This window comes from Chaetodon auriga, chromosome 9 (assembly GCF_051107435.1).
Source record: "Chaetodon auriga isolate fChaAug3 chromosome 9, fChaAug3.hap1, whole genome shotgun sequence".
Classification (NCBI taxonomy): domain Eukaryota; kingdom Metazoa; phylum Chordata; class Actinopteri; order Chaetodontiformes; family Chaetodontidae; genus Chaetodon; species Chaetodon auriga.
The window spans coordinates 19,199,989-19,210,804 of NC_135082.1; the positions used below are offsets into that span (position 1 = coordinate 19,199,989).

At 43.9% G+C, this 10,816-nt stretch overlaps 1 protein-coding gene across 1 annotated transcript; it reads right to left on the reverse strand.

The window, feature by feature from the left end:
* Positions 1-364: 364 nt before the first annotated feature.
* Positions 365-8,181, reverse strand: sash3 (SAM and SH3 domain containing 3). The gene is made up of 8 exons (XM_076738755.1): positions 8,004-8,181; positions 6,214-6,309; positions 4,562-4,696; positions 3,751-3,886; positions 3,304-3,461; positions 2,649-2,861; positions 2,399-2,543; positions 365-1,091 (listed from the first exon to the last, which is right to left on the reverse strand). The coding sequence occupies exons 1-8, from the start codon at positions 8,058-8,060 to the stop codon at positions 832-834; spliced, it is 1,200 nt and encodes a 399-aa protein (XP_076594870.1). The 5' UTR covers positions 8,061-8,181; the 3' UTR covers positions 365-831.
* Between the last annotated feature and the right edge of the window lie 2,635 nt (positions 8,182-10,816).

Here is a 10,816-nt window from a genome sequence, read left to right on the forward strand (position 1 = left end):
TCAGTGGCGTCATACGTGACAGCTTTCTTATTGTGGTTCAGTACTTTGCTTCAAGGTGAACTTTAACTATCTGAATCGTCTGTTTAGCCGTGCTTCTTTGGTCCAGGCTGAAAAATCTCCTTCATGCAGGATACTGGTGATGCCTTCACTGTCCATCTAGCACCACCATCAGGTCAGACTTTTAACTTTTCCAGTACAAAGATGGCGTTCATGGTAAACAAGTCATTTAAAATCAGCACTGAAAGCTGTGGAAAGACCTCGACTTGAGATCATTTAGTCAAAATATTGACTTATTTACTGTATATTTATAATAACCTTAAGCTAAAGCATTTAAAACTAATAATTAATAGGTTACATCATCACCAACAGCTCACTGAATAATGTTTTATTCAAGATATATTTACAGCAGGGTTATCAACTTCAAGATACCATGACATAAATCAGTGTGATGCACCTCGTAACAAGAGAAACTGCTGAGAGCTACATCTGAATTCAAGTTACATGAAAAACATCTGAGAGTATTTTACATTCATTTTTGTATCAACCGTGCACGACATGAAAATGTTTAAGACAGGTAACAAAGAAAGAACACCTTTAAATCCTCAGCAGAAAACAAGAGCACACTTCACACTTCAGGCTACGTAACATGTTCGTTCTGCGGCGGATGGCGAGAAATTGTGCTGTTTGCTCAGCCATCGCGTTCACACAGTGTTTCAGTCTTACATTGTGTCACCAGTCCGCTCGCTTTAATGAATGTTCAATGGCACCAGACCTCCATCCACAGAGTCCACGACAACCACGATCAAAACAGTATTTTTTTTCCTCCACTTCTCAAGACCCCTCGTCCACCGTCAGCTCCTGCAGCTGCTCCTGCACGGCATCCAGCTGCTCTGTTTGCTTCTCCTGCTCGTGTTTCTCCGCCTCCTGCTTTGTCTGCTCCTCCGATGCTTCATCCTGGTGCTCTTCCTCCGTCTTTGGCTCCTCGCGTCCGTTCTCCAGGTTCTCCGAGCTCTCGAAACAGCCCGAGTCTCTCGGCTCCTTGACTTTCTCTCCAGATCTGTCCTCCTCTTCTGGCTCGGACTCGTCCTCAGCTAGACGGGGCAAAGAGAATAACTTTTTAGTACAGAAAAGTTCGATTCATCCTTTGTGTGTTCATCCTGGACTCCAAGAGGCCTTTACATCATGTTCAGCTTCAGAGACAAACTTTAAATTCAGGTTTTGTTTGTTGGTGGTCTTAATGGGACTCAAGTACTTACTCTTATAGGGGACACTGGGACTGAGTGACTGCAGGTGTTGTTGAATATAACGTCACTAGGGGGTGCTGTAACACGATCTTCAAATCAAATCTGCACTCTTAAGTTTTGAGCCTCCCATTGTGGTTAATCTTTCTGTTCATAAATTAACTTATGCTCTCATTTTTGAGGGATTTTCACAACAAAAGCAGTGTATTAAGTAATTTGTTGTTTTTCTGCTCGACAAGGGTTAACTGCACTCTGCACTCTGCTCGGTTTCCTATGTCAGGACGTGTGGTAGTTGGTACAAAGCTGGCTGAACAGGTTGGACTGATTTGGCCTCCTCAGTGTTCTTGAGGGCAGATTGACTGAAAACCAACACTGCAGAAGAAAAACCTCACTTTGAAAATTCAGCACTGCAGCGATGGTGAGCGAAGCATTACTGCTTTTTGAATGTCATATTTCAGAATAAATAGTCAATCTGTAAAATCTCAGAGTCAGGAAGTATTGGATGGGCTTCATAAAACCACAATAATACAATATTAATAATAGATAGAAGCAGATAATGAATATTATAATAATAGAGGGTTGTTGGCATATCTAAAATTTAAAAAAATCATTTTTTTTTAATGAGAAAAATGGTCAAACAGTCTCGTCCCACCTGTCAGTCTGGATTAACCTCTCTCTTTATCCCAATACTAATCTCACCGCAGTGGATACATGAGATTTGAGGACATTAAAAACAAAGTACAGAACGCTAATGTGAATCCATAAACTGCATCGCCGTCGTTCCAGGTGTTCAGATCATGTAGGATGATTCGTCTGGAGCGCAGACGAGCTGAGATGTCGGGAGAAAGGAGGATTTCCTACGAGCGCCTGAGCCTAACTGCAAACTCAGTGTAATGCTGTGCAACCGAGCCATAAAATGTGCCCAATTATGTAGCTGAGGCAGAAAAAATACGATGGCCTCATAATGCATTCCCCGAAGACATTTTTCACACCGCCTCAGCCCGACGTCTGAGTGACAGCGGCGCCTAGCTGTCTTTTAGTGGGACGTGTTCCTCTGATTTGACTGAAATTCTGGACTTGCTTTTCTATTTTTTTGCGAGCCAGCAGAGCAGCATGGTTAGGAAAGATGTCTGCAGCTCCTCAGTGGGTAAACTTACAGTCTCTCAGCAGCTCAGAGGCACTCAGGATCTTGGATCGCTGCTCTGGGTCTGTGATGTTCAGCTCGTTGAGGTGAGACTCCTTCAGTCCTGCAAAGTCCTCCAGGCTCTGAAAGCCATGCATGGACAGCAAAGAGCTCAGCTCCTGCAACACAAAAGAACACATTATTTGAATATCCACAATTATAATGGAAAAGACGACAACAAGTCCAGCTGCAGTGCAACAAAGTGTTATCAGAGAGTGTCTCACAGTGAGGCCGATGCTGTCCAGCACCTCCTCCAGGGTTTTGGGTTTGGATTTGTCTCGGAGCGTCTTGCTGCTGCGGTGTCTCCTCCTGGCCGGGGGGCTCTCTTCAGGCAGCAGGTTGACGTAGATGAACTTGAAGGAGCCCACTTTGTTGTTGAGCTTCCCTGTCCAGGTTCCCACAGGAGGCTTCTCAATGATGTAGATGATGTCTCCTTTCTGTGAGAGAGAGGACACGTGAATGTCAGGCTTAGTCATGATGACGTGTTGATTATTATTAAAGATGAATGAATGAAAGACCTTCAGCGAGAATCATTGATCATTATGAATATTACTTTGTCCATGTTCCTCTGAGTTGACTGCTGAGAAAATGAAAAGCTGGATGACACCAGACGTTTCACTTAACAGACCTTCCTCTTCCTGCACAGTTGTATAATTTACAATGAGGTGACATGACCACGACTGAAATGATATTTTGTCCAACAGGCAGTCAGTGATGGGTCATGTAGTTTAAACTCTGCCTTGAAGACTAATTATCAAAAGGGCCCGTCTTATTTCACTCCGTTAACAAGCTCCCTGGAGGAAGACTTGTCCAGACAGCGGAAGAGGTCGAGGGCCAGATCAGAGACGGCGAGGAAGACGTCCCCCCTGAGAGACTCACTTGGAGTTTGAGCGACTCCACGTCGTAGGGGCTGGGAGTGAAGTCCGTGTGGACCAGAGCGCGGCCGCAGAAGGGTCCGTTGTAAGAGACGCCGTTCTCCTCCAGCCGCATGCTGTCCCTCTGGCAGTACCCGCTGTCCAGGCTCTGTCTGTCGCTACCTGAGATGAGAGACAAGAAGCAGGGTCAGACTCGTCCTTTAGCTACAAACAGGAAAAACTATTTGTGGACATCAGAAATGTGACATCCTCAGGAAGCTGTTATCATACTGAATCTAACAAGCGAATCATGTCTCTGTTCAGATTTGACTTGATTTGATTTTGATTTGACTCCCAGGTGGAGGCTGATTTTTGACCTCACGCAGTATCTTTGCCTCATGTCCCTCCTCCCTTCACCTGTCAATCACAGTTTGGAAAGCTCTGGTTCACAGGGACACACGTGTGCGCTTACTGCCTGACAGTTGGCGGGTGATGGGGCTGGGCATGGCGTCCTCTGAGCCTGTGGAGCACACAGACGTCCTCTGTCCTGCAGTCAGATCTGGAATCCATTCAGAGGAGACGGGGGACAGCTCCTCACCGCTCTCACCCTGGAGACAAAGAGGACGACAGTGCAGGTCAGAGGTCAAGTCACCTTCAGTTCACTCAGGTAATAATGCTGAACTGAACCTGAAGTTCACAGAATGACGTCGCTTTAATTTACTGTACCGAGCAACTGGCAGTAAAAGTACACACTCCAGGAAATCTGCCCTGTGAGGGACATACTAACACTTTGCTGTTGCAGTGGGTTGAGGTGGAGCCAATTTTAATTTCTAGTGGTGAGTTTATTCTTAGACAGTGCGTCATATTTTCATCAAATGCTGAAGCTATGACGCAGGTGTGAGAAAGCAGAAGTAACCCAAAGGACAGCTCTCAGGTAAACACAGTGAAGTAAAACGAACAATACTTGCCTCTGAGTTGTAGTATTACAACTGCCTACAATTTGTACTTTAGTACAGTGCTTGAGTAAACGTACTGAGTTACTTTGCACCACTGAAAATCAAACATCAGTACATACATTTGTCCACCAGATGGAGACAATTTCAATCTTTTTGGACACCCCTATGCTCAGATGTCCGGGCGTGTTTTTGGAGCATCGATGCTCCACAGTTCAATTAAATATTCCAGATACCATTTTGACCTTTTTAACTATATTAAATGCGACTGCTTACATACTGTGATCTTCATATGTTAGTCAGCTGACTGACACCGTAAACTGGACTTACCCCCTCCTCAGCCAGAGCCTTCTGCACCATCTTGGATGTTTTGCGGGTCATGGTACGGGAGATGACGTTGCGCCATTTCTTTCCCAGTTTGCTGCCACTTTTCACAGCTTCCTCTGCTGTCACACCCTCAGCCCCCTGACGTAAGAGAAAAAAAAAAAAAAAAAATCAACTACTTCAATCGATGAGTGGAGACGAGGGGATATGTGGTACAAACTTATTAAATTATGTGAAGTAGGTTTGAGAGCCAAAACTTTACCGCTGACATAAATGGACTCTGGCGGTGGTTCACAGTGGCATGCATCGCCGCCAAGACACACAAGTATTCACTTCTCACAGATCAGAAAGCCTAGGGAGGTTGCGGTGGTGGGGTTTGCATACACTCATAGCGCTGATGCCACAAGGTCACATGCACAACACCCAAACACCTGCGCCTTATTGTGGCCAGGTGCTTGTCAGTTTCGTCTCATAGCATAACTCAATCTGCAGCCTACCGCTGCAGGGCTGTGGGCTCAGTAATGAAAGCTGATGATGTTTTCAGTATTTTTACGAGGCACTTCATTATAACAAATGTACTGCGAGACACTTTGCATTGGTTGAGGACACAGAGGTCGAGTCCCTTCCAATTTGCAAAGGGAAATAAAGCAGAAATGCAGGGAAGTGCTGCTAGATTTAGAGAAAATAGAGAAATTAATTCAGAAGAATGGTCTGCCGTGGCTGTATGAGACTTTAATCACTGAACATTATTCTGTGGCGACTTCAAACGAGCAGCCAGTGGTTTATTTTATGATAATCAATGTAGAAATGACAGAAACTCTATCAGAGTTTATAACAGTGGTTTTTTTTAGTGTGACTTCTACACAGAGCATTGCTATATTTTCAAGGTTTTCATGTACTTGTAGTCTGCGATCATAAATTCTTCTCTCAAACCTAAATTGTGTTCAGACTTTCTCCGTTCAGCACTACACTGAGGAGAGATGACTGTCAAGCTGAAGCGTGAAACATGCTGTAAATAACCACGAAAACGCACCGCCAACACAGAGACAGAGACGAATGTAGTTGAATATAGAAATAAAAATGCATAACACTGAACAGAGAATGTGTAAATTCTCAGGGGGGGGGAGAGTCAGACTCCTGGTTAAATGCTCGCTGCCTCTGTCTGACAGAGGCTCTGTGCTTGGCTGCCTCACACCGGAGGACATCCTGTCTGCACGCTGCTGTCATCTGAGCTCTGTGCAACAGTTCTCGTTCTTACTTCCTCTCCTCTTCTGCACTTCTACACTTGTCCTCTAACTTCCACTAACAGTACGAAGGCTCTTGCTGGGAAGTTATTAAAGTTCTGTGAATTTTAAAGCATTAACATCTCCCCAAACGTGCAGCAGCGTTAAATCAGGAAGCGCAAACGGCACTTCTCTAACAGCCGTAACTGATAACAGCTTCTGCTTGGCCTTTGTGCATTCAGGTCTCGCCTGGATGCAGCGTCATTCGGGGGCTGGAGGTCACAGCATGACCAATGAGGAACAGCGTGATAAAATATCTGCAGATCTGCCATTTAGGAACTTAAAACACAAAGAGTTTAGAAAATATGTCCTTCGATGCATTGTGTGTGTGTATGACGATGTGTTTGTGTGTTTGACAGGAACAGTCCAACTTACATTCTCCTCTAAGGTAAACTCTTTGTCTAAGGTGACAGGCGAGGTGGGTTTGTGCTTCATGAAATCCTTGAAGCTGCTCGACCTCTGCAGAGTGAGCTGTGAACACAGGAAGAGCTGCAGTTTAGTTTTACCATAATGAGAAACACCCAGAGTGTGAATCCACGTTAGAATTAACAGCAAAGGGAAAGTAATAACTCTTTCACCACAAACAGTGTAAACATGTCAGTCCGTTAGTTTTGTGGTTTATAACCCTGATGACACACAGTGCGTTTTATCTCCTCGGAGACGTGAACAGAAAGGATCTGCAGGACTTCTCAGAAGGAAAAACAGCACGCCTCTCCTCACGCAGACTTCAAAGATAAAGTCGTGAATCTGGGTCATTAAAAGTCTGCATGTTACAGGCAGTGCTGTAGATGCTTCTCAAACATTTTCTAAATGCAGCTGAGACATTTAGACACAGAGGAAACAATGTGTGGTGACTCATGACGGTCCCTGTAATAAATAGTTTGTATTCAGAACACTTTTAAACTTAGCGAAGGCTCACAGGAGCAGGCCAATCAGAGAGTCTAACGTGTACAACAACATACATTCCTCACTTAAAACCTCCGAACTGAGGAGGTGGAATTGTGGGATTTTCAGCACTTTTGCTTAAAAAATAACTTAAACGATTAATCAGTTATCAACATAGCCGCTTATTCATTTTCTGTCAATCAACTGATCAATTAACTGATCCGTCACCTGCATATGTTCCAAATTAAGACTCACTCTGAACCAAAAAAGCCTACGTCTTTACTAATTTTTCTTCTATCTCTTGTGGAAATTCTTCGTCTGAGTTTCCATATAACAACATGACACGGCGCTCTGCTTATCGCAGCGCATCCCTCTCGAGTGTTTGTTAAAACCACAGGAAACGGGCAAAGCTTGAGCAACTGCTGGCAGCCAATCATTGCAGACATCCAGTCAGTGTTGGTGGCTGATGGTCTCTGTCTGCGTCTAACCTGAAGAACCAAACCACCAGCGCAGTTAAGAAAACAAATGACCTTCATTATGAGGCTACTACAAGTTTTACTGGGAAACATCCGCTCTTCCCGCCACCGTTCTTCACCCTAAAAAGCCACAAAGCTTTCAGATAAATCAACCTTCTATTGCAGCTGCTAGAGGCAGAGCAGTGACTCATGGCGCGAAGCAATGATGTTCTCCAGCCGCGATTATTGCCAGTGACAATTATGTCTTAGCAGCAGAAAACAAAGACAAAGAGATGCAATGGCGAGGCGTGAATTAAACCACAGGAGGGGAAACGTGGATGGAAAACAAGGGCACTGGTGTCGAGTGTAGGCGGCTCGATCTCATGGTGGCAGCTGGAGACGAAAGCACCAGAAGCCACAGAGCCTGCTGTGACTCAAACTACATCTGCAGGAATGATTCACCCTGCCAGAATAGAGGAACTTCACTTTTCTAAAAAAGTACAAAGAATATGCTGAGGCCAGGGAGCAGCTAGACGCTTACAAACTGTTCCGTTTTAAACATGAAGACGAGCTTTAAGTTTTGTGGATTGTTCAGCTCCACCACAAAGGCTTGTGCTAACTTGAGCAGACATCCGGTGTGAAAAAGACGCACAAAGACAGCTTGGACGGAAAGCTGCAGCGAAAACTTGCAGTGTTTCAAGGACGTGACAAAGACTTCTTCACAATCACAGTCCAGAATATTTACATTTATGAAAGCTCAGTTAGAGCACGCTAACGCTCTGCCTCGACGTCCAAAACAAACTAAAAGCCAAAACCTCGGCTCACCTTCTTCTTCTGCACCTGCTCCTTCTCCGAGGCGTTAGAGGGCCTTCGCCTCAACATCTTCTCCTTCAGTGGTCCTGAGATCTCTCTGGACAAGAAGCCGTGAGAGCGCGACACCAGTTCCTATCAGCGAGGGTTTCTGTCACTGTCGCTGTCACTACCAGAGCTGTCTGATGAAAACACACAGAGGAAGGTAGAGCTGCACCGAGCAGGGTGCAGAGGCTGAGAGGATGTCACGTGGTCACACAGAAACTGAAGAGGCAAACCCTGTTTCTGGTGCCGGTTTACACGCAAGCTACTGAGCTTATTACATGTACTTCCCACCCTCGCGTGCAAAAGTTCTCTGTGGCTCTAAACTGAAATGACACACACAAAACAGTTCATGAAAGTGTCATCACAACTCTGTTAAGGTTTCTGTGAGTCTTGACAGATCATTTATTTATGATAGGATGAAATAATCATAATAATTGTTTAAACATGTTTAGTCAGATAAAAGCTCTCTAAAAAGGAGGATCAGGAGCAAGAAAACATCCTGCAGCCACTGTGTTTTTTTTACTCCTACAGACGTTTTCAACTTCAGCAGAATGCTGAATAAGTGATTTGCAGGAAGGATTTTTATTATGCGACACAGCAGCTCTTGAGTTGTGTCTGTGACATCCAGGCCAAACCGTGTTTTGGGATTTTTCAGCTCCTTGTTCTCGTCATTCTCAAATGAACACGTATTTGTTATTGTGCCCAAAGTGTGGAAGTGAAAGAAACCTAAAGATGTCATATTTAGAAACTTGGTTACGGCTTTGCAGCTGCAGCGGGTGCCTACAGGAGTCAGTCCGGTTCATTCAACAGTGGACACTTATACAAAAAGGAGTTTATGGGACAATTTGAGTTGCAAAACTCTAAAAACATCCAAAACTGACAATTAAGTCAAAAACAACTTGAGTGAGTCACAGAAATGTGCGTGCTTCTGAATGTACACTCAGCCTGCAGGACAGACACTGGTACTAAGGGAAGTATATTGTAAGTCAAGTTTAGCTGGGTATTTTGGTGGGGCAACAAACCACATGATACGAGGATGCTCTATTTTAGCTTCCTGTCACTCGACGAAAGGTTGCCAGCAAATGTATGTCTGCAGAGCTTAAAGGGACGAAAACAGTAAGCAACAGCTGAGCTGTTGCTTACTGCATCCACTGGATGCGTCTCGAAATTAACGAATTCAGATCCTTTGCTTGAGTAAAAGTAGCAACACTACACTGTAAAAATACTCCATTATGAATAAAAGTAATGCATTAAAATGTTATTCAAGTAAATGTATTATCAGAAAAATATACTTAAAGTATCAAATGGTCTCTTTCAGAAATATTAATACATGCTACTTGATATCCTGTTGGCAATTTCATCGATAACAAATTATATTTTATGAACTGATCATATCTTTCAAGAGTGCAACATTTTCTTCTAACATGTAGTGTATTAGAAGAGCCTGAGAAGCTGCACTCAGGTTCAGCACAGAAGTTCCCTGTGGAGCCTGTAGCTGTGCTGTGGAGCCATGTTTCCATGAGTGGGGCCCTGTTTAGGTTATACTTACACACATACGGGCAAACGGGTGACACTATTCATATCATGGCAAACAAAGAAACAATGTGCCAACAAAGGCACTGAAGGTGTGTGTTTTTTTAATTGGTTTTGGATTCAGCACATTTTTTAGACATAACTTTTGTTTGTTTTAAACTCAACAGCGCACCTTTAAGTAAATGTACTCAGTTAATTTCCACCACTGCTGGGGCATGAATCACCAGAGAGGACGCCATGTATAGAGGTTAACATTTAACAGTAACTTTGTCAGAAAAGGCAAAGCTGAAGAGACTGTTGTCCACACGGAACAATGACCTCATCCCATTGGTTCCTCTTTTTCAGGGCCTCTTTACCACAAACACAGAGCGGATATGGATGAGTAGACCTTTTCTGAGAACTGAGCAACTCTGTCTGCAATGTTTCTCCATCCGCTTTTAGTCGTGCATGCATTTGTCAAGACAAGAAGATGCAAGGTGTGGTGTGACGGCAGCACATTCACACCTTCTTCAAGTGCCCACAGAATACTTGCCAGGCACCCGGCCGTCTGTGAGCATGAGCTCGTAACGTGTAGAAGTAAACTGATGATGACTATGATTTGTCGCTTAATGTCTTTGCAGAAAAACAGAATTATGATACAAAAACGTTTCTTCATGCAAATTGAGCCAGTGTCTTTGTAAACGATGGTCTAACTTTACTGCTGGCCATCCATCAGCGTGACAAAGCTAGCTGGGAGATATGTTCAGCTGGATGAGAAGACTTAAACCACTTTCACGTCTTTACGATAAATATGAGGCTACCACTACCAGAAGGCTAGCTTAGCTAACTTCGAAACCAGGACAGCCCATTGGACCCTGCATTTTTCCCCCAACTATTCTGAAGCCCCAATAGTCTGAAAAATGTCAACAAAGACCCACCCAATGTCCCTCTGATTGGCTAGTGCATGTTGCTTGGTTAGGGTGAGGAGCAAATGGGTGGTTAGATGGTCAGGGTTAGAAAAGATGTGATCATTCCCATTGGTAAGTGAAGGCTTACAGAGTTGCAGCAGTTTATGTTAACTTCGATTTGACAAAAAAAGTGACAAAACCAAACATAATGTATTGTACTAAAAAATTAGAGATGTAATTGATGCAGCCTGCTGCCTCAATCTGTTACAGTCTAACAGACCAAATTACATTATTTAGACTTAGACTGTTTCTTTATTGATCCCAATTGGGGAAATTATTCTGTTGCAGGAGCAATTTAAACAT